The 24,879-nt window shown below is 48.4% G+C and overlaps 1 protein-coding gene across 4 annotated transcripts in view; it reads left to right on the forward strand.

Moving 5' to 3' along the window:
• Window positions 1-24,879, forward strand: part of GOLM1 (golgi membrane protein 1) — a 723,783-nt gene that overhangs the window by 624,153 nt on the left and 74,751 nt on the right. For all 4 annotated transcript variants that reach the window (XM_078675795.1, XM_078675793.1, XM_078675791.1 and 1 more), the window contains 2 exons: window positions 428-593; window positions 14,650-14,949. In XM_078675795.1, the coding sequence (XP_078531921.1) occupies window positions 428-593; window positions 14,650-14,949 (466 nt within the window). The remainder of the gene's footprint in view (window positions 1-427; window positions 594-14,649; window positions 14,950-24,879) is intronic.

Below are 24,879 nucleotides of genomic sequence, written 5' to 3' on the forward strand. Positions count from 1 at the left end.
ATAAATTTACCAAAGTGACCTAAGCGAGTGGTGATCGGGGTCTTAAGTTCATAAATGAAACAAATTAGCAGGGAAAGAATGGAGGAGTTGTTTCAAAGTTCACATTATGTGTTATAATATTTATTTTGAGTGTAACTTTGGACAGCTTGCTCTGCACAAATGTACAAGCTATGGAATGCTTAATTGGGGAGACAGTTAAAATTGAAAACACTGAAGTTTTTTGACGATGGCTACGAAGGGAGAGTCAAAGTATTGAACTCAACTAGTGTGGCTGTCGTATAGAACATACCTACCACTGAACCAGTTTCTTAGTATGACTATTGTTATGTGTAATGTGTAAAAGAATGATCACTGTTGAGTGACTTGAAATACTAAAACCATTATGGGAAGCCATTTAGACTAATGTGTTTTGTAATTGTTCCGTTAGCCAGCAAACCCGAAGGAAATAGAGCTTCAGAAACAGGAGTCCAATAACGCCATTGCAGAGGAACAAGAAGAAAAGAACAAAAATGCAAATGAAGTGATAGCTGACAGGCCCAAGCCAACAGCCGGTCTGAAAGAAGTGCATCCTAACCTGGACAAGGAAGATCAAGGTAGCATTGGTGCTTTCCGTGAAAATCAATGAGCATACTGGGCTTTGGAAGAACGTGTGTGTGTGTGTTTTTTGTTTTGTTTGTTTTTACAAATGCTGGTTCCCGTAGGTACTACAGTTTTTTTTTTTTTTAAACATCGTTAACAAAAAATGCTACTATTGGATCCTTTGTAATGTGCCAAACTAGTGAGCACTTTTGTAATACAGAATTCACTATATGCCCTCAGTAAAAATATTACCCAGAGCACTTTGCTGTATATTGCAAAATCTTTCATAATGTTGTACTCCTTAGTCGGTCATTTTTCTTGAAGATGAAAATTATTTTTTTAATCTGAGTGTGTTACTCACAATCTCATAATTTCCTTGAAAATTTCTCAACTTTCCATGGATTAAACCACGGGCGTAGCCACATTTCAGGATTGTGAGTTGCTACACTTCAGGAGAGCGAGTCACACCAATATAAGCATTTTGGCTGTTAAATTTCTTTTGTCTTGGAAGTCATCAGAGGGCATCTGTGCATCAGGCTGAGATGCAAGTATTAATATTCATGCAATGTTTCTGAAATAATTACAGAGACCAGAGAGGAAATTAAAATCCTCTATGGGGTAAATGAATAGACTCCTAGGCTTTTACATTGATTTTCTGAATTATACTATCCTGCATTTTTACTGTGCCAGCTTATGCCATTCCTGCTTGAGTTTATGATAGACGAGGAATGGCATGGATGAGGGATATCAGTAATCCAGCATCGAAGGCCTGGTCTTCCTCCTTCAAAGGCGGGGCCAGTGGGAGAGGAAAGTGGCAGAAATGGAGCAGACGGGTGACTTCTGATCCTGTATGACATTGGGAATGACCTGGGTGCTGTCTATTCATAGGCTGCCACAATTTTAATAGATCATTTGTATTTGCAAATGCAGTAGTCCCAGCTCTTCAGAACAGCGGTGAGGAGGGAAGACTTATCATGAGCATATTCTTTTACCTGTACTGATGGGTGGAATGTGAAATCCATTGTAGGCTGCAAAACGTCAAAGGATCGTTTTAAATTTAAATATTTGTCTGGGTTTCCTGTAAATTTCCATTACAATGTTCAGTTGTTATACCATTACAACAAATGCCCCATTTATTGGTTTTAAGGAGTGAGAAACTTAAAACAGCAGTTTCTGCCTTTACTTTCATCAATACACAGGATTTGTTTCTGGGCAAAGACTTTCAGAGTTCATTTTTGGAAATTTTAAAGATCATAATGAAGATAAGCATTTTGTCCTTTGTTACATCTTGGATTTATTTCTGTCTGACTAGGCACATTACTTTCAGGATATGTTCTGGTTAGATTACCTCTTGTTTAGTTCTGTGAGTAATCTGACTTCTCCTTTGGGACCATTTAAGACATTTTCCCCTTCTCTATGGTGGTTGCCCACATAATTCTGTCAAATCTATTTTCATTCGCCTCATGCTCTTGTTTCTCCAATGACCCAATTCCTCTCCTTTCATAGATCATATTCTCTACTTGCTCCTTTCCAAATCTTCTGAGCATGTCTGACCCATGGTCTAGTCCTTGTTTTCCTCGATTACACCACCATTATCTGTGCTTTATTCTCACTTCATTTTGTTGCCACATCTGGAACTTAGGGTGGTCACTGAGTTTGGTAGTGATGAAGCTGCTGTGCAAGTGACCACGTTGAATTCCCCAAAGCCAGTGTTTCAGCGCTGTGAATGAGGAGTTGAGATAACGTAGGGGTCCTAAGCACTTGCCCTCACTATAACCACTGTGGTTCATGTTGGTCCTTTTGGATGGGAGTGACCTTTTGTTCAGCTGTACCTACATGCCTACCTGTCCTATATAGTGCTAGTGAAGTTGGACTGATTGCTCTCATTACATTTTGCTTCACCGTAGCTAAACCAGGTTGAACGGAGGGCCGTTTCAATCAGGTTTATAGTGGGTGAGTGAGAGAACCGTGAAAGAAAGGTTGGTGGGTGAATTATGCCCTCATTTTGGACCTCTTAGTGTTGCTATCGCTTTTATAACCATCATATAAAATGGGTGATGCCTGGACAACACCTGTCCGATCTAACTCATGCCGTGCAATATGTCAGTCTCCATTAGGATAGTCGAGAAGGTTGTTACTCAGCTGTATTTTAGGGCTTGTTCTTCACCTCATTCCCCCCAACAGTCTCCTTTTAGCAGTGCTTCTCGAAGGCTCCTCTCTCTGACCATTCTTTAGTACCTTCAGCATATGTATTTCCTTGATTTTCTTTCTGCCTTAAAATGTTTGACAGCATGTGGTCTTACTTACTCATCATCTCCCTTGTGTTAATGCGGCCTCGTAACAAGTTGTGCATGCATAGAAACAATTGTGTCCCGGGGGTGGGCTGCCTGGGACACAAGAAGTGATCCGGCCCTGGTGGATTGTTACCGAGGTCATTAAAGGCTCGGGGGAGGAGGGGGGGGCAGCCCTTTAAAGTTGTTATGGCCCTAAGGGGTGGGGTCTCCAAGGCTTTTTTTAAGGCTCGTAGGGGGGTGCTGGTGCCCCCCTTCTCTTAAATTATTTTGGGTCCATGGGTATGGGATCCCCAGGGCCAAAAACTGTCCCATTACCATTAAAAAATACTTTTGGCTCCAGGGAATGGGGTCACTGGGGCCGAAAACAACTTTAGGTGCATGGCCCCCCTCCTGTTAAATATATCTGACCCTGGGGATGGAGGTCCTATTGGGGTTTCCACGGGATCGTGGCAAAAAACACATTTTTTAAATGTATTTTTTTCCTCTAAGTCCCCTCCCATGAGGCATTAAGGGGCAAGGTGCCCCTACCCTGTCCCCTTATATAAATATTTGTTTTTGTTTAATTTTCAAACATCAGGACAAGGCCAATCAGAACACTATATTTTTAAACTCACACTCCTGCAAGCCTCTCGCGGACCGAATCGTCCAGATATACAATATTTTTAAATCTTAATTTCTCAAAATCTACTGAATGAATTAACAACAAATCACAAAAAGCACAATCTGCGTGCGAAGATCTACTTTCCTGCCAAATTTGGTGTAATTCTTTCCAGCAGTTTTTGCTGGTGCACTTCTTAATGTAGTGTATGGAAAATGCATGGGGTTTATGCGTTTTGGAACCCCCCCCATATCTTATTTTAGGCCCCCTTGACTGTTCACATCAAAACTTTCCATGAAGTATCTGAAGTGGGGGGGGGAGGGGGGGTGTGTATGTATATGTGTATATATATATATATATATATATATATATATATATATATATATATATATATATATATATATATATATATATATATATATATATAAATACTTTTTTAAATATCGAAGCAAACCACATTCACTGAATGATGTCATCAGTGATGTCATCAGTGATGTAATTTGAGATGTCATCAGTGATGTCACTGACCATGTCATGAATGATGTAATACGTGACATCATCAGCAGTGGATTGCGGGCGCGCGAGTTATAGTTAGTACAACTAACTATAACGGGGGAATTTCAATGGTTTTGTAAGAGTGAAATGTCCAACTAACTATAACACCCCTGAAACCTGTGTTTTTTTCAGTGAAATATATATATATTTAATTGCACGACCAGCCCAGCCGTGGGAAGGTACTCCGCTTCACGAAGAATACAGGAAGGTTGCGCTCGTGAAGGCTGGGGCGAGGACACTGTTGCCTGTACAGAACGTCGGACTTTGTAATTATTTTAACTGGGAATGAGAATGTGAAGCTGCTCGGGAGCCGCACATAGCCGGAGGGCAGGGAGTGCCGCTGTGAGCCCTTCCATAGCGCCTGGGCGCATTGTTTGATTATATATATATATATATATATATATATATATATATATATATATATATATATATATATATATATATATACAAGCTCCTCCTCGAATTTCGCAGCGTTTCAGGCAGCAACGCACGCCGGCAAACGAGGGAGACGGACCACAGGAATCAGCAAAGATGGTTTATTGTCGCAACCACACAGAACAGCTACGCGTTTCAGGCCAACTCGCACTTGTTTATGTGTGTGTATGTGTGTGTGTATATATATGTGTGTGTATATATATATATATATGTGTGTGTGTGTGTATATATATGTGTGTGTGTGTGTGTGTGTATATATATATATATATCCACTGCCTGTATGTCAATTTCTAAAGAATAGGTACATGACAATGCATTAAGCTTGCAGTAGTTCCTGGTGCTCGTGTTTCCAAGGGCAGAAGCACTACATGTTACAAGGATTCCCTAAACGCCCTTGAGTCACATAGGGCCTCAGAAAACTGCCTGCCTATGGTGAACGCAAAACCGAAGAATAGCATTTTTTTTTCATTTTTAGGTAGGGCGTAATATTAGAGGTCATAATATAAGACTGGGTGTAAAACTAAGGGATCTTTGCATTTTTAATTCATCCAAAATTCCTTCAACAGATGTGGTGCAGGCAAAACTGAAAATAATTTATAAAAAGCGAGACACTGACACAAGCAGAGCAATAACACTTCAAGTGTAAAGGGGAACATTCACTGCATTAGTAGCTGAAAAATGTACAGATTGTTCAGGCCTCTACAGCCATGTCTAAAATCAAAATCTTTTTTCTTTATGATCAATTTGAAAGCCCTCCACATGGCTTCTTAAATGCTGAACAGATGGGGTCCATATGCATTTGAGAAAATAAATGCACAGTAATGTGTTCTTCTTAATTACAGTGCTTTTGATTTTGTGTGGGGATTGGATTTATCCGTTTACCTTCTAGTTTTACATAAGGTAAGCAGTGAAATACTTATTGAATTGATATAATGCTTCACATACCAAGTTGGACAGAAATGACACATTTAGGAAGTTCACTTAAAATCATTCTTAGATGTGTCTGACCAACCAGCCCTGAGTGAAGGGGCAAAGCTACTCCTGTGGTGTTCAGTCAGTATTTATGAATGCAAATTAGTTTAATGAAGTACAAAGGGTTATGGAATGTAACTCATTCTAGCTTGACAGCAAGTGGACCCTTTTATTAACATGGACACATTTTAGCATTGAAGGCCGCTGTAGGTTGGCTTCTCACAAAAGAATGTTGCTCAGTTAGCACGATTTAAAGTGTGTAAATTTGGGTTTGTATGGTCTTGTGCACAATGTAATTTTTTTTAGGGCTCGCCCCTTTCCTATTCCGCAGGAATAGGAAAAGAGCCCTAATGCAGTTAAACCAAACTTCAGGCCAAGGGCTCTCCTCCAGAGGATTTTGGACAGTTCACGTGAATCACAATCACGTGACCTGCTCTCATGCACGAGCCTTCCCCCTGGCAGCAGCATTTCTCCTTTCACGGCCGCCAGGCCACATCAAAGGGTTCCGCTGCCCCGCCCCCTGCTTCACGGCCATCTGTTCCTCTCTCCCCACACACAGCCTTGCTCGGATTTCTCCTCCCCCCCTTCTCTTTCATCACTGGTCACCCAGGGGCCTCCCATGATTGTGCGACCTCAATCTTAGGAGACAGTTCAACATAAAGTACAACATATTACTTTTCTTTGTGGTCGATCTTTTTACCGTTAAATAATAAGATGCGGTTTTGATATTTCTGGAAGCTCCCTGTAATATGTTTCATTTTCTCATTCATTACCTACAAATACCTGGGGCTTTCGCTGGCACTTAATGATGAATGTGTTCTCATTCCTTCCGTCACAAAACAAACAAAAAAATATGTTTTTGAAATTCTTTGCTGTGCTGCCGCCATGTATTGTGAGATATAAAATAAATCTGTGGCCTCATGCGAAACTCTTCCTCCGCTGTGCTTGACAGGCCTTTGCAATGTGCGTCAGAGGTACCTGCTTAGTGGCGACCATTTCAGACGCTCATCAAAGTAAGTGGAGTCACTTGGAATGTTCACCTGAAAAAGCCAAGAGGGGGCATCCCTTCCCCGGCGGCTTGCACAACTTAATTTGCCCTTCCCCATATGGGAACGAAGCCATTGAGAAAGAGATCGCTTTTGGCTGTGCATTATGTGTGGCAGTTTCACCAGAGCATGAAGCAGAGCCGCCTTTCTTTTGTTTTGCAAGCTGCGGCATGCTCCTTGAAGCTCTTTTTTTGCACCCACGCCTTCCCCCTGAGCATTGAGCCCCCCCGCCACCCTCACTCGGCACAAACACAACCTCACCCTCAAGGCCGCAATGCCTCTTCAATACGGACTCCTCCCTCGCAGCATTTCCTTCCCTGCCAGACCTCCTCCCTCCTCTCCCAGGCGTCTCCCAGTCCCCACTCCACCATGAAGTGCTGGAACTCGTGAACACCTCCAGGGGTACAAAAGTCACACCGCCTCAATAGCTCCTGCCAGCGCCAAATGCTTGTGTATTTTCTCATTTACTCCATAACAAACACCATAATGCATGTGCCAAATGCAATCCGTTCACCCCGTGGCGAGTGAGCTCGCATCATAAACTGAAAGCCCGCATTTCCCTTAACGCTACAAACCAGCACAAAAAAAACATTTTAGCGTGCCCACTATACATTTAAACTTTAATTAACCTATGCTCACTATTGGCCTAGTTTCTAAAACGAACAATGGAATAGGCTGATGGCTGCAGAATTTGCTGGTGGGATGGCAATGGGAAACTTTAATACACGCCATGAAACAACGGCACCAAGGGACAGATGTATTTAGTTGAATTCACAAAGTCTCATAGGTGGCCTTATATGCTCAGTCATGCCATGTGTACAACAGCTCTACTCACTTCTCTAAGTGATAAAAGCCCCAAATACAAAATGTATTTAGGCAACGCAGAGGAAACCAAGACAGATTTGGTTATTGTGCCAATCTAATGCTTCAAGGTAAATGACAGCAGAATTGCATTTAGCTTTCAATTGTGTCTCCCCCGTTCGCCCTTTCCTCTCATCCCCTTTGTCTCTGTGCATCGCTCTTCTGTCTCTGTTCCCCTGCAGACGTTTCTTCCGCCCCCTTAGCTCACTCTCTCCCGCTCACCCTCACTTACCCTCTCACCCTCACTTACCCTCTTACCCTCTCACCCTCACTTACCCTCTCACACTCACACACACCCTCACACTCACCCTCACACACCCTCACACCCACACCCACCCTCACTTACCCTCTCACCCTCACTTACCCTCTCACCCTCACTTACCCTCTCACCCTCACTTACCCTCTCACCCTCACTTACCCTCTCACCCTCACTTACCCTCTCACCCTCACTTACCCTCTCACCCTCACTTACCCTCTCACCCTCACACACCCTCTCACCCTCACACACCCTCTCACCCTCACACCCCCTCAAATCCCCTCACCCTCCCATCCCCTCACCCATCCCCTCACCCATCCTCCCATCCCCTCACCCATCCTCCCATCCCCTCACCCTTCCTCCCATCCCCTCACCCTTCCTCCCATCCCCTCACCCTTCCTCCCATCCCCTCACCCTCCCTTACACCCCCTCACCCTCACCCCCTCTCACCCTCACCCCCTCTCACCCTTACCCACCCTCTCACCCTTACCCACCCTCTCACCCTTACCCACCCTCTCACCCTTACCCACCCTCTCACCCTTACCCACCCCCTCACCCTCACACCCCCTCACCCTCACACCCCCTCACCCTCACACCCCCTCACCCTCACCCTCATCCTCATCCCCTCATCCTCACCCTCACACACCCTCATCCTCACCCTCACATACCCTCATCCTCACCCTCACACACCCTCATCCTCACACCCTCTCACCCTCGCCCACCCTCTCACCCTTACCCACCCTCTCACCCTCACACACCCTCTCACCCTCACACACACCCTCTCTCACACACCCCCTCACTCTCACACCCCCTCACTCTCACACACCCTCACTCTCACACACCCTCACTCTCGCACACCCTCACTCTCGCACACCCTCACTCTCGCACACCCTCACTCTCGCACACCCTCACTCTCGCACACCCTCACTCTCGCACACCCTCACTCTCACACACCCTCACTCTCACACACCCTCACTCTCACACACCCTCATCCTCACACACCCTCATCCTCACACACCCTCATCCTCACACCCCCTCATCCTCACACCCCCTCATCCTCACACCCCCTCATCCTCACACCCCCTCATCCTCACACCCCCTCATCCTCACACCCCCTCATCCTCACCCTCACACACCCTCATCCTCACACACCCTCATCCTCACCCTCACACACCCTCATCCTCACCCTCATCCTCACCCTCACACACCCTCACCCTCACACACCCTTTCACCCTCACACACCCTTTCACCCTCACACACCCTTTCACCCTCACACACCCTTTCACCCTCACACACCCTTTCACCCTCACACACCCTTTCACCCTCACACACCCTTTCACCCTCACACACCCTTTCACCCTCACACACCCTTTCACCCTCTCACCCTCACACCCTCACTGTCACACCCCTCACCCTCACACCCCATCCTCACTCACCTCCTCACACCCCCTCACCCCCTCACCCACCCTTTCACCCTCACCCACCCTTTCACCCTCACTCACCCTTTCACCCTCACTCACCCTTTCACCCTCACTCACCCTTTCACCCTCACTCACCCTTTCACCCTCACTCACCCTTTCACCCTCACTCACCCTTTCACCCTCACTCACCCTTTCACCCTCACTCACCCTTTCACCCTCACTCACCCTCTCACCCTCACACCCCCCTCACCCCACATTCCCTCACATCCCCTCACCCTCCCTCACACCCTAACCCTCACCCTCACACACCCTCCCCCTCGCACACACCCTCACCCCCCTCATCCTCACACACCCTCATCCTCACCCTCACACACCCTCATCCTCACCCTCACACCCCCTCATCCTCACCCTTTCACCCTCACTCACCCTTTCACCCTCACTCACCCTTTCACCCTCACTCACCCTTTCACCCTCACTCACCCTTTCACCCTCACTCACCCTTTCACCCTCACTCACCCTTTCACCCTCACACACCCTCACTCACCCTCACACCCCCTCACCCTCACACCCCCTCACCCTCACACCCCCTCACCCTCACACCCCCTCACCCTCACACCCCCTCACCCTCACACTCCCTCACACACACTCCCTCACACACACCCCCTCACACACACCCCCTCACACACACCCCCTCACACACACCCCCTCACACACACCCCTTCACCCTCACCCACCCTTTCACCCTCACCCACCCTTTCACCCTCACCCACCCTTTCACCCTCACTCACCCTCACTCTCTCACCCTCACACACCCTCACTCTCTCACCCTCACACACCCTCTCACCCTCACACACCCTCCCACCCTCACACACCCTCTCACCCTCACACACACACCCTCACCCCACATTCCCTCACATCCCCTCACCCTCCCTCACACTGCCTCACCCTCACACAGCCCCTCCCTCACACCCCTCACACCCCTCACTCTCACACCCCTCACTCTCACACCCCTCACTCTCACACCCCCTCACTCTCACACCCCCTCACCCTCACACCCCCTCACCCTCACACCCCCTCACCCTCACACCCCCTCACCCTCACACCCCCTCACCCTCACACCCCCTCACCCTCACACCCCCTCACCCTCACACCCCCTCACCCTCACACCCCCTCACCCTCACACCCCCTCACCCTCACACCCCCTCACCCTCACACCCCCTCACCCCCCCTCACCCTCACACCCCCTAACCCTCTCACACACCCTCTCACACACCCTCACCCTCTCACACACCCTCACCACTCTACCACTATACCGCCCTCTCACTCTATCTATCGCCCTCCCTCTATCTATCTATCGCCCTCCCTCTATCTATCGCCCTCCCTCTATCTATCTATCGCCCTCCCTCTATCTATCTATCGCCCTCCCTCTATCTATCTATATATCGCCCTCCCTCTATCTATCGCCCTCCCTCTATCTATCGCCCTCCCTCTATCTATCGCCCTCCCTCTATCTATCTATCGCCCTCCCTCTATCTATCGCCCTCCCTCTCTTCCAACCAACTCCTTCTCTAACTCCCTGTTCTCTTCTCTTGTGCTGATCTGCTGTTCTCTTACACCCGCCTCCTTCTTTAACTCCCTGTTCTCTTCTCCTGTGCTAATCTTCTGCTCTCTTCCACCTCACCTCCTTCTCTAACCCCCTGTTCTCTTCTCTTCTCCTGTGCTGATCTGTTGCTCTCTTCCACCCCGCCTCCTTCTTTAACTTCCTGTTAACTTCTGCTGATCTGCTGCTCTCTTTCACCTCACCTCCTTCTCTAACTCTCTGTTCTATTCTCTTCTCCTGTGCTGATCTGCTGCTCTCTTCCACCCGCCTCCTTCTTTAACTCCCTGTTCTTTTCTCCCGTGCTGATCTGCTGCTCTCTTCCACCCGCTTCCTTCTTTGACTCCCTGTTCTGTACTCCTGTGCTGATCTGCTGCTCTCTTCCACCCCACCACCTTCTTTAACTCCCTGTTCTCTGCTCTTCTCCCGTGCTGACCTGCTGTTCCCTTCCACCGCCTCCTCCTCTAACTCCCTGTTCTCTTCTGCTGTGCTGATCTGCTGCTCTTCCACCGCCTCCTTCTTTAACTCCCTGTTTTCTTCTGCTGTGCTGATCTGCTGCTCTCTTCCACGTACATCCTTCTGTAACCGCACACACACATACATACAACCACGCACACACACACACTCAACCACACACATACAACACACAACTACGCACACACACACAACCACACACATACAACCACACACAACCCCACACACACAACCCCACACACACAACCACACAAACACAACCACACACACACACAACCACACACACACACACAACCACACACACACACACAACCACACACACACACAACCACACACACACAATCTCACACACAATCTCACACACAACCACACACAACCACACACAACCACACACAACCACACACAACCACACACAACCACACACACAACCACACACACAACCACACACACAACCACACACCCAACCACACACCCAACCACACACCCAACCACACACCCAACCACACACCCAACCACACACCCAACCACACACCCAACCACACACCCAACCACACACCCAACCACACACCCAACCACACACCCAACCACACACCCAACCACACACCCAACCACACACCCAACCACACACACAACCACACACACAACCACACACACAACCACACACACAACCACACACACAACCACACACCCAACCACACACCCAACCACACACCCAACCACACACCCAACCACACACCCAACCACACACCCAACCACACACCCAACCACACACCCAACCACACACCCAACCACACACCCAACCACACACCCAACCACACACCCAACCACACACCCAACCACACACCCAACCACACACCCAACCACACACCCAACCACACACCCAACCACACACCCAACCACACACCCAACCACACACCCAACCACACACCCAACCACACACCCAACCACACACCCAACCACACACACAACCACACACACCCATCTATCTATCGCCCTCACTCTATCTATCTATCGCCCTCACTCTATTTCTCTCCCTCCCTCACTCTATTTCTCTCCCTCCCTCACTCTATTTCTCTCCCTCCCTCACTCTATCTCTCGCCCTCACTCTATCTCTCGCCCTCACTCTATCTCTCGCCCTCACTCTATCTCTCGCCCTCACTCTATCTCTCGCCCTCACTCTATCTCTCGCCCTCACTCTATCTCTCGCCCTCACTCTATCTCTCGCCCTCACTCTATCTCTCGCCCTCACTCTATCTCTCGCCCTCACTCTATCTCTCGCCCTCACTCTATCTCTCGCCCTCACTCTATCTCTCGCCCTCACTCTATCTCTCGCCCTCACTCTATCTCTCGCCCTCACTCTATCTCTCGCCCTCACTCTATCTCTCGCCCTCACTCTATCTCTCGCCCTCACTCTATCTCTCGCCCTCACTCTATCTCTCGCCCTCACTCTATCTCTCGCCCTCACTCTATCTCTCGCCCTCACTCTATCTCTCGCCCTCACTCTATCTCTCGCCCTCACTCTATCTCTCGCCCTCACTCTATCTCTCGCCCTCACTCTATCTCTCGCCCTCACTCTATCTCTCGCCCTCACTCTATCTCTCGCCCTCACTCTATCTCTCGCCCTCACTCTATCTCTCGCCCTCACTCTATCTCTCGCCCTCACTCTATCTCTCGCCCTCACTCTATCTCTCGCCCTCACTCTATCTCTCGCCCTCACTCTATCTCTCGCCCTCACTCTATCTCTCGCCCTCACTCTATCTCTCGCCCTCACTCTATCTCTCGCCCTCACTCTATCTCTCGCCCTCACTCTCTCTCTCGCCCTCACTCTCTCTCTCGCCCTCACTCTCTCTCTCGCCCTCACTCTCTCTCTCGCCCTCACTCTAGCTATCTATCGCCCTCACTCTAGCTATCTATCGCCCTCACTCCTAGCTCTCGCCCTCACTCCTAGCTCTCGCCCTCACTCTTTCTCTCGCCCTCACTCTCTCTCTCGCCCTCACTCTAGCTATCTATCGCCCTCACTCCTAGCTCTCGTCCTCACTCCTAGCTCTCGCCCTCACTCTATCTCTCGCCCTCACTCTATCTCTCGCCCTCACTCTATCTCTCGCCCTCACTCTAGCTCTCGCCCTCACTCTAGCTCTCGCCCTCACTCTAGCTCTCGCCCTCACTCTAGCTCTCGCCCTCACTCTAGCTCTCGCCCTCACTCTAGCTATCGCCCTCACTCTAGCTATCGCCCTCACTCTAGCTATCGCCCTCACTCTAGCTATGGCACCACAGCATCACTCCGGGGCACCACAGCATCACTCCGGGGCACCACAGCATCACTCCGGGGCACCACAGCATCACTCCGGGGCACCACAGCATCACTCCGGGGCACCACAGCATCACTCCGGGGCACCACAGCATCACTCCGGGGCACCACAGCATCACTCCGGGGCACCACAGCATCACTCCGGGGCACCACAGCATCACTCCGGGGCACCACAGCATCACTCCGGGGCACCACAGCATCACTCCGGGGCACCACAGCATCACTCCGGGGCACCACAGCATCACTCCGGGGCACCACAGCATCACTCCGGGGCACCACAGCATCACTCCGGGGCACCACAGCATCACTCCGGGGCACCACAGCATCACTCCGGGGCACCACAGCATCACTCCGGGGCACCACAGCATCACTCCGGGGCACCACAGCATCACTCCGGGGCACCACAGCATCACTCCGGGGCACCACAGCATCACTCCGGGGCACCACAGCATCACTCCGGGGCACCACAGCATCACTCCGGGGCACCACAGCATCACTCCGGGGCACCACAGCATCACTCCGGGGCACCACAGCATCACTCCGGGGCACCACAGCATCACTCCGGGGCACCACAGCATCACTCCGGGGCACCACAGCATCACTCCGGGGCACCACAGCATCACTCAGGAGCACCACAACATCACTATGCGCTACCACTGCATCACTGATCGCCACAGCATCACTCAGCGCCACCACAGTATCAATCTGTGCAACCATTCAACAACAACTGGTTCAAATATGTTCTCTCAATGTTTCAAGCTTTATTACAAATGTCACAAAAAGATGTTAATATTTCCCTTCTGTTCTTGGATTTTCGTCGCAATAAAATACACTGAACATAATCTTCACAAAAGTTATTTACAAAAGTTTAAGCTATTGCCATTATAAATTACAATAACTTTTATTTAAGTATTAATTATTTTAAAAAAATTAGCCATTGTTATTTGTAATATCAATACATCTAAGTAACGTAAATACAAAACATGTTGCATTACAAATGCTATAGGTGTCACATTTGCAAAAGATAAAAGTATTGGCATCGTAAATGACAAAGCTAGTAATTTCGCTATTTTCAAAACCAACACATAAACAAAAAATTTGTCATTTACAAGACCAATAGCTCTAACTTTCCTAATGCGAGACCTATTGCATTGCAAATGCTTGTTTACCATGGCTTGTATGATGTATTTGGCGTAAGTAGAGACCTATTACAGTGTCTAAAATATATTGTTATTTTGGATGGTGTTTTTCAGGTGACCAGAAGAATTCTCGTTCTGTGGGTGATTTAAACTTAGGCAGTTTAGTGAACAATGGGACGCCTGAAGAACAGGCTCCCCCTCCGCAGCCATCCAAGCCTTCAAAGGATAGCAACCCTGTGCAAGCTCAGCCGGGGAATGATCTAGGACCTTATGAGGAAGAGGATAAACTAGAAGCAGCAGAGGACGAGGAACCAGCAAACCAAAACTCCAGAAAAGAAATCAACAATGAGGAAGTTGAACGAGAGCAACTCCTCAATTTGGATGACCAGGAGGAGAAGGAAATGGCACAGGATGGTACGTATCCAAGCACTGATGTAGAAGGTGGTGCGCAATGTCACAGACATGTTGTGTAAATTATGCTGTATATTTTCTCACTGATCCAGGTTGCTCTTTTAAAAAAAAAAAATGTTTCTAAACATGGAATGTTCTGATGGCACCCTCCTTTTTTCACGGAGTACTATTTTCCATATCCTTTTTGATTCCCTTAAAGACCCTATCCAGGATAATTCTGAAGCAAAAACACAGAAGAAAATTAAAAGGGTAAACAAGTCACACCGTTGCTCATCATAATACTCTACCACCTTTCTTAAGGTTGGTTGTGAGGAATGGATTATCCAATCGCACATAAATAGTAAAAACAAAATGAACTAGTTCCAGTCACTGTATGCTTGACTTCGGTTTCAATTAAGCCTGGGCGGTGAGCTCCGCTTGCAGAGTTTGCGGAGTTTCCTGTACTCCGCATTACGCAGAGTTCTGGAAAACTCCGCTCCGCAGAGTGGAGTTTTCCTCATTCGCGATCGTCAACATCAAGTTGGCGAGCACAAGCGTGGAAAAGCAACCTCCTAGCGAGATTTCTCAATGCGGGGTGGTCAAGTTTTCATTGCGATGAGAAACTGCTTGTTCGCGTTGAGAAAGCTGCGCTCAAGTAAACATCTACTCCAGGAGCAGAAAAGGGAATGAAGGGATCGCTTGCGCTTTGCAAGGTACCGTTCGTAATGATTGCATCCGCACTGTGCAATCACTGCGAACAGGATTTTTTAATGGAACTTTGCCGCTTGCGGAGTTCCGCGTAGCGCTACTCCGCGAACTCCGTCCATGGTTACTTTCTATAAAATGTGTATAAGAACATACAACATTCGGCTCCATTTAAAAACAAAAAACTTCCTATTCGTGAAGTTCAAAATTGTGCTCCACAGATTGCTTTCTAAGTGTACAAAGGGCTTACACTTTTAGGGGCCATGGATATAGTTGCTGGGTCAGCCACTTCATGGATCCAAAGCAACGTCTAGCACAACCATAAGTGGTGTCTTCGGCGCTTTTTGAAATATATGATCAATAGTGCGAAATTGGCCATCATTATACAAGTCCCCCAGGTGTTGATGTGGGTCTGATGTAAAATTACGGAAAATAGCCTCCTGTAGCAGCGGCATGTTAGGGTTGTAAGCAAGGGGCAGTAATGGCGAATACAACAGAGGTACATCCAGCATGCGTCCTATACGCTGCCAGTCTGCTATCGTGCAATCGAGGGCATTGGGCTGTCTTTCCCGGTTCCCTACATGTAGATATAGTGCCACTTCTATTGGAGTGGGGTGTGCCAACCAGTGTTCCGCTGCTACCTGTGGCATACACATCGGCTGCTTCACCCAAAACCACGCATAATGGGCTTGCGCAGCAGTATAATATAGCTCGAAATTCGGTATGCCAAATCCCCCCGCAAGTAGGGCTGCATCATTACCTCCCACTGCAATCTGGGTTGTTTACCTCCCCACACGAGGCGCATCATCTCCGATTTAAGTGTCTTGAAGAAGTGCGCACCCGGGTAGAAGGGTATATTTAGAAACCGGCACAACAGCTGGGGAAGAATCACCATTTTTATCAAAGACGCGCGGCCAGCCATGGAAAGGGGCAAAGCCGCCCAACTTGTAACGCTATCTGCCATCCGAGTTATGGCCGTCCCATTATTCATCCTCCTAAGTTCCTCCCTATCTCCGGTAACTCTGATCCCTAAATATTTCAGATCCTCATCACACCACTCCAAGGGATAGTCCAGGGAGAAGCGCTTTGTAGCCACCGTTAGCGGGTAAACACTAGACTTCCCCAGTTTATCTGGACCCCCGAAAGCCGCCCAAACACTATGAACTCACGCAGTATCAGGTTCAGATTTTGTTGTGGGTCCCAAACATACAGGGTAATATCGTCTGCGTATAGGGATAGAAGTATAGTCAACTCGTTAGTCAACTTACAAACTCCTGACCCTGTTATTCCTTCGCAGGACCTATGTGATAGGATTGCCTCATTCTTCCACACTAAAATATTGGATATTCACCTAGCTCTTGAGAAACAAAGAGCTTGTATTAGTGTGCCTACTGCCCTGGCTCAGTCGAATGTGTCCACCTTCGATGCTCCCCCTTTGGGCACCCTGGACTCCTTCCCACCCCTAGAACTGCAGGATCTTGAAGTCCTGCTTAATAAGATCAAATCCGGCTCTCCTTTGGATACTTGCCCTCTGAAAATCATCAAGCAGTGCAGGGAGTCCTTCTTACCACCACTGCTAGAAATTATGAATCTAGCAATAAGAGATGGTGTCTTCCCTTTGGAATGGAAGAAAGCAGTAGTAAAACCTCTGCTAAAGAAGGCCTCCCTTGACCCGGAAGTCCTGAAAAACTTCCGTCCGATCTCGCTGCTTCCCGCCCCTGCGAAGATGCTTGAGACACATCTGAATAAGCATCTCGCCGCTTTTGTGGAAAGCTCGGGCTGTCTTGACTCTTCCCAGCATGGATTCAGGAGGGAACATAGCACCGAGTCGGCCCTCACTGTCGTGCTCGATAACATCCGCACGACAGTGGATAGAGGCCAGACCACCCTCCTGGTCCTGTTAGACCTAACTGCGGCCTTTGATACCCTCTCTCCCTCAGTTCTTTCATCTCGCCTGAGGGATGTGGGGGTGAAGGACGCAGCTCTAGATCTCCTGACTTCCTTCCTCATTGGGAGGGAACAAAGAGTCAAGATGGGTGAGTTTCTATTTCCATCCCGGCCTGTGCTATGTGGGGTCCCACAAGGGTCGGCTCTTAGCCCGACCCTATTTAACATCTATGTGACCCCACTGGCCAGACTAATAAGAACTTTCGGGATGGAGGTAGTTTCCTAAGCTGACGACACCCAAATACTCGTCTCTCTCTCCCATTCAGATGTGCAGACCGTCTCCAAATTTAGATCATGCATGGAGGCGGTTGGTCACTGGATGATCCAGAATTCTCTCACACTGAATGGGGAGAAGACTGAGGTGATGGTGTTTGGTGGGAATGAAAACATCTGGTCTTCTAGCTGGTGGCCTGACTCGCTCAGAGCGTGTCCCTCCCCCACTACATCTGCAAAAAACCTTGGGGTGATGGTAGATTCTGCCCTGGATATGGGCAGACAGGTGAGTAGGACCATTTCCACCTGTTGGGGCCTTATCCATACCCTGCGAAGGATCAGGAAATATCTTTCTGTGCAGTCCAGAAAGCAAATAGCTGTCGCGCTCATTGGCTCTCGCCTGGACTACTGCAATGCGCTGTATGGCTAAATAAGACCCTCCTGCAGCGCTTGCAGGTAGTCCAGAATGCCGCGGCCAGATTTGTCCTGGATGTTCCTAAACGCTCTTCGGCCACCTTGGCCAGAAAAACGTTGCACTGGCTCCCTGTAGAGTACCGAGTACGGTTCAAGGTCCTGTGCATGATATACAGAGCCATTGCAAGAAACAGTGACTCTGGAGTGGGTTCTATCATCTCCCACTACATCCCTGGAAGGAATTTGCGTTCCTCCAGGAAAATGCTTCTGTCAGTCCCTCGTGTGCGAAGAGCTAAATGGGGTGGCAGGGCTTTTTCCACTTTAGCTCCCAAATGGTGGAACGATCTTCCTTTGGATCTTAGGTCCCTACCCTCCCTGCAGACTTTCCGCAGTGCCTTAAAGACCCGCCTCTTCTTGAAGGCCTATGTGTAATGATGATTGATTCAGACTTTTGATATTATTGTTAGGCGCCTTGATACCTGCGGGTTATTGTTCTGCGCAATATAAATTTCTATCAAATCAAATCAAATCAAGTATTTGGCGCAGGTTACATTGCAGGGCCTTGTCATTATGGTGTTGACGCAGTTTCGCTGCGAGCTGCTCCACAGCCATAGCAAATAGTAATGGGGAGAAAGAGCACCCCTGCCTGGTCCCCCTCATTATGCTGAAGGTTTGTGAGGTATGGCCATTGACAAGGACCTTTGCTACTGGCAAGCAATATAGTAGTTTAATCCGCAATAGGAACAAAGGTGAGAACCCCATTCGTAGCATTACTCCAAAAATGTAGTCCCATTCTATGGAGTCAAACGCCTTAGTGGCGTTTAGAAAAATCGCGGCTAGAGGGTGGTCCGGTGACACATTATTCAAAACAGCAAAGAGCGTCCCCAGATTGTGGGAGGTAGCTCTCCCTGGCACAAAGCCCGATTCATCGGGTAGGACCAAGTACTCCATCAGCAGGCTCAGCCTCGTCGCATCACAGTTAAGGAGTGAGAGCGGTCTATAAGAATCTGAATGCTCGGGTGCTTTTTCCGGCTTTAACAGCGATAGTATGAGAGCTTCCCTCATTGTAGGAGGCAGGTGCCCCACTTCCAGTGCATCCTCATACACTTCTCTAAGAATGGGGGCCATCAAATCAGTAAATGTTTTATAAAATTCTGCCAGAATCCCATCCGTGCCTGTGGCCTTTCCAGATTGCAGACTCATTATTGCCTCCCTCACCTCATCCATCTCAAATGACGCACATAAAAAGGCCCTCTGCCCGTCGTTAAGCCAGCCCAAAGCTACATCCCTAAGAAAGCCATCCAAATCGAGGACATTCATTCTAGTCGTGGTATAAAGCTTTTTGTAATGCCTCAAAAAAGTGTGAAGTATATTGGTCGTGTCGCAGCAAACCCCCCCCCCCCCCCCCCCCCCTCCAGATCCTCCACTTCCGTTACCTAGTTAGAGCAACGAGGCTGCTTCACTTTTTGCGCCAGTATCTTCCCAGGCCTATCTCCATCTTCATAATTCCTGGCCACCCAGTATTTACCTTTAAACCTTGCCTCCCTCTGTGCCTCTTCTATATATGTCGTAAGTTTCTCTCTAAAGGTAACTTGTGTCGAGCCCCTCGGGTTCCCCGCAAGTTCTGCTTCTAAGATTTTTAGGTCCGATTCCAATTTCCGCAGGGTAGTCTGTTTATCCCTAAGGACTCCGGCCCCTTTCGCTATGCAGTATCCTCGTATTGTTACCTTAAATGCCTCCCATATAACCTCCACACTATTCAGAGAGTCCTTATTTCGCTTAAAAAACTCGCTTATCTCCTACAGCTTCTCCTGGAAAACTGTGTCAAGTGAAATGGGTGCATGGAGTCTCCAAGGACTGCGCGGTGTATTAAAATCGGAGGAGGAGAGCGCTATCAGCACTGGCGTATGATCCGAGTAGTTCCTAGCAAGGTGCCTCGTTCCGGCTATCACTGGTGCCAACCCTCTGGATACTAGGAAGTAGTCCAACCTAGCTCAGGCATGCGCTGTAAAATGTGTACCTTCTAGTGCCTGAGGGTGTGTGTACCGCCAAGCGTCGGTCAACTGGTAAGCTACAATGATATCCCTCACCACTGCCTGCGCTTTAGTGTAGTGGTGCGGTGCTGATTGTGACCTATCCATCTTGGGACAGTATGTAACATTGAAATCGCCTCCCCAGATGACATGGGTAGAGTCCACCTCAAATATCTTGGCCCAAAACGAATCAAAAAAAAAAAACAGCTCATCTGTGTTGGGTCCATAGCAAAAGGCCAACGTTACCAATTGGGATCCCAACCGTACCCACACGATACAATATCTGCCCTCTGAATCCCAAAAGGCTCCTGTCAGCTGAAATGGCACCTGTTTCCTTATCAAAATTGCAGTGCCCCGTGCGTATGTGGAATAGGAAGAAAAAATTCTATGTACCGCCCAATTACTGGCGAAGGTGTTCGGTTTTTGTTGTGTAAAGTGAGTCTCCTGCAACATCACGATGTGCACATTATGCCTGTCTAAGTATGATAGTACATGCCTCTTCTTTCTGGGATCCCCCAGCCCCCTCACGTTCCATGTGATGATACTTAGTGTACCCAAGGTCGCCTCAGCCATGCTCTCCGAGTTCTAGCAGTGTACCGAATGTTGTCCATGCGCTGTGTCCCCAACCTGGATTACCACCACATATCTTTGTTGTAGCGTACTTGTGATGCTGCACAAAATTCCCCAACAGAACCCTCTTGCGCCCCCGGGGCTAAATTCTAATGCAAAGATTCTCAAATAACAAACTGCCCAACCTCCAGCCATTCCCCCCTCCTCCCACTGAAGCAACCCAATCTTGCCAGTATACGTTGCCCTCCCCCCACCCTCTTCCCCAACTGAGTCAGTAAAGTCTCCAATTCCCCTGCACAAAATGTGTGGGTTCAGCTGTAGGGGTATACCCTTTGGGGGTCATCTCCAGACTGCAACACAGTCACTCCTCCCCTTAAAGCCCGCCTTTGTTGTTGTGCCCGGGCTCTGTCAGGGGGTGAGGGGAGCCTGGAACACGTTGCTACTTGAACTGGTGCAGTTATTAGTGTCTCACCTATGTACTGCCACTGAGTTCATTCATACTCGCCAAGCCCAACGCTGTCATCTTGAGAAGCCTGGCGGCGTCTTCGTGCCAATGTCATTGCGAGTCTTAGGCCCCCGTAGAAGAGGATTGCTGGGAAGACCCCAGGCCTCCGCCATTCCGGTGCATACGCTTCACTGTGCGGAGGAAATCCTCCACTTGTTGCGGATTAGTGAAAAATCGGTGCTTTCCTTGATGTGTGACCCTCAGTCTCGCCGGATAGAACAGGGCATAATCAATTTGTGCCGCTCGTAGCTTTTTCTTCATGTCAATAAACTTGCGCCTCTCCTCCTGTACTATGCGTGTAAAGTCCGGGTAAATCGAGAACGTGTTTCCGTCATAGTTCAGAGACTGCTTGTTTCTTGCTGCTCAAAGGGCCACATCCCGATCTCGATAATTCAGCAGTAGTGCGATGATGTACCTCAGAGGGTTACCAGATGTCGGTCGCGGCCTGAGGGGCCCGTTCGACTATGAATTGTGAGGAAAATGCCTCCGGCCCAATGGCTGCCAGTAACATTTTTTCGACATACTCCTCCCTCCTGCCAGTGTTGGTTGACTCTGGAATTCCTATCACCCGTATATTATTGCGCCTGCTATGGGCTTCTAAATCTTCGTTTTTAGCTGCAATAATTTTCAGGAGTTTATCCATGCGCGTGAGCTGTGCTGTATGACTGGCGGCGGTATCATCATTATCAGAAATGCGTCTTTCAGTCTCTTTAATACGTTCCTCATGCACATCTAATTTGTGCGCTATGGCATCCATCCTAGACGACATGCGATCCACTTTGTCCACTACTGTTGCAAATCCTTGCCTCATCTCTTGCAGGATATTGTGCAGGTCTGCGGTTTGTGAGTTAGCGCCGTCGCTGGCCCCCCTCCCTGCCTTCAGGGTCCCGATCTTCCTGTGCGGGCCTGGTCGCTTTCTTCGCTGATTCAAAATTTATTTTGGGTTGTCTTGTATCAGATTTCCCCATAGTGCTACCAGAGCTCTGATCCTGTCAGGTATGTCCCTATGCTGTGACGAGGCCCGTTGTGCTCCGTGCAGCCTCCTCAGTCCCCGGGTGATTCAAGGTCCTCCAACTCCACAGCAAAGCTTTGCCACAATCAGTGCCCCACACTTCGATATGATCGTGCACAGGCCTGCACGCTTTCTCAATTCCCAAGGCAGCTTCAGTAGGCAAAGCGTTCTATCCCGCCGTCTGCCGCCTCGGAGCCAGTCGTGCTCTTTCGGCGACACGGGCCTCTCACATCTGCTCCCGGCACCGCTTCTATCAACCACCCTTCCTTCCGTCAGAGCCTGCCGCCTTCCGTTGCGTCTCAGGAGCCTACCGGGTCTTCCCGCTCCTCCCAGTTCTGTCGCTTTCGTTTTTTGCTTCTCGCGGCAGTTGCGGCCCAGTCGCCATTTATGAGGCAGCGGTCTTGCCTAGTGTTCCACGCCGTTCTGCGCCCACTCCACTCCGGCACTACCTCCGGCCAGCTCTTATCCGATTCGGCGTTGGGGCAGACAGCGTCCGATCGTGCTGATTTCCTCACAGAGGGTGAAGTTCACACAGCTCTTCGGCTTGGCGAGCTCGCAGCAATCTTACGACCCAGTTGCACAGGATAAATTAAGGATTATAGTTCCAGGCAGCAGGAGCCTCACGTTAGTGCAGCCATACTGCGTGTGTGCCCTCTAGCACCCCCCTTTTTACAGCTGTAATCTTGCTTCAAAGCTAAGCTAGCAAGATTCGCACAGCTCAGTGATCTTGTTTGTCTAACCTCAAAGACGAAAACTTGAGTTAGCCAAGCTTGAGATTCAGAGCAGTGGCTCAGTTTGCGCACACATTTCAGCAGAAGTCACTTAACCCATGGATGTGTCTCACTGCCATGAAAAGGGACAGAAATGGGATGTCTGGAGACTCATGAACATGGTATGAACGTATGGGTTTTGCACAAATCACCTTCACAGGTCTGGCCTGCCAGAAGCAATTTCAGCAGTTTTGTCTGTGATGTGATCACTTCTCGATCTGAACCAGAACGAGCCAGTAAAAGGGCAGTGACGATGCCTTATCCCATTTTTCTTTATACAAGCATTCATAATGTTAATTTTTGCTCTGTATCTGTTCATGTTCACAGGTAATGTCAGTACATTTGATAAGATTAGAGTTGTGCTGATGCAAACGATTTCCTTCTCTGCAATTGCTAAACAAACTTCATTTTCCCAGGCAATTTAAAGCAGCAAAACACACTCCTCTTTGCGCTTGATTTTATAGTTACTTATCAATACGTTTCACAAAAGGAAATTGCAGCATTTTTTAGAGTGCTTTGTTTACTGCCTGTGGTAACCTGCACATGTGGGGAAAGCACAGAATTCTAAACAAATTAAACCTGACACACAAATGTGTGAGAAGCAAGGGAAGGAACTGAAGGCATGGATGGTGTGCAACTGATTATTATGTGCTGTCTAATACCATAACTCTTTTGTTTATTTGCAAGCAATGGGTTCACTGCAAATTGTGGCAAGAGCAGAAAATGGTGTGATATAGCTTTAAAGAGGTTGGATTGCAGGGAAGCACTTAAGCGCGTCACAATGGCCCTACTCCATGGCACCCTTTACCTACTACGCAATGCAGTCTTCTTTTTCCACAATACTTCCTTAGTCGCGTTTTGAGTTTGCTAAAATGTGTAAATATGCTACTCCTTTCTTCTGTTTTAATCTGTACTATGAGACAGTAGTGCAAGTTGTGGTGTGTCCATTGTGTATTGGCAGACGTTTCCTAGTTCTGACTCTCACAGGGCCTGCTTCTGTTGTTTGTATCACCTGTTTCTAGTGATTTGCGGAGTGAATAGCTACTTGGGTAAAGTTCTCCTTCAGTTTGCATAAATAGCACAAAAGTGGCAAGTGTATAGATAATACTCTAATTTAATCTCTCAAGTCTTTTTTTCTGCTCTGCTCCTGATTTGAGAACATGGCCCTAAATAACCTACATCACCCAAGGAACGTGTAGCAGGATGCAGCACTAAACCCCTAATGTCAAGCTGATGTAGAGATACTAAAGCCTTCAGAAAGGAGCAGTATCTAACACTTACCAAACCGCTCCGTAAATCGTAAACATCAGTCTACAAGTTCACAATGGTAATCCAATCAAAAAGGGCGCTTAGCTGCAGATCTATTATTTAGGTTAACCCGTATTTTATTTTGCAGGTGGCACTCCTACCATTACGTGCAACTCTCCAGTTGACGAGCAACACATGAATAATTCGATAGACAGTTGAGAACCGCAAACTTCCTCCTCCCTCTCACTGCCTCTGGCCATCTGCTGCCTTATGTGATTCCCCAGGAGTGATTCTCTCTCTATTTGAAGAGAAACTGATATCTAGGACCCTTACTGTGGTAGTGATAGGGATACATGCTCGGGGATAAGTCAAATTGCCTTTAGTAGTTTTTTTGCAAGAAAGCTCCCTGTAGTCATGAGTAAGTATTTAAATGAATGGGTTCCAGCTTCGTAGGGTTTCTGATTGTGTTCTAATGCTTTTCCATCGTTTCCATGGCTATCGTGTCCCAAATTCGGACGATCCAGGAAGACAAAAAGT

The sequence above is a fragment of the Lissotriton helveticus genome, chromosome 2_1 (genome assembly GCF_964261635.1).
Source record: "Lissotriton helveticus chromosome 2_1, aLisHel1.1, whole genome shotgun sequence".
Taxonomy (NCBI): domain Eukaryota; kingdom Metazoa; phylum Chordata; class Amphibia; order Caudata; family Salamandridae; genus Lissotriton; species Lissotriton helveticus.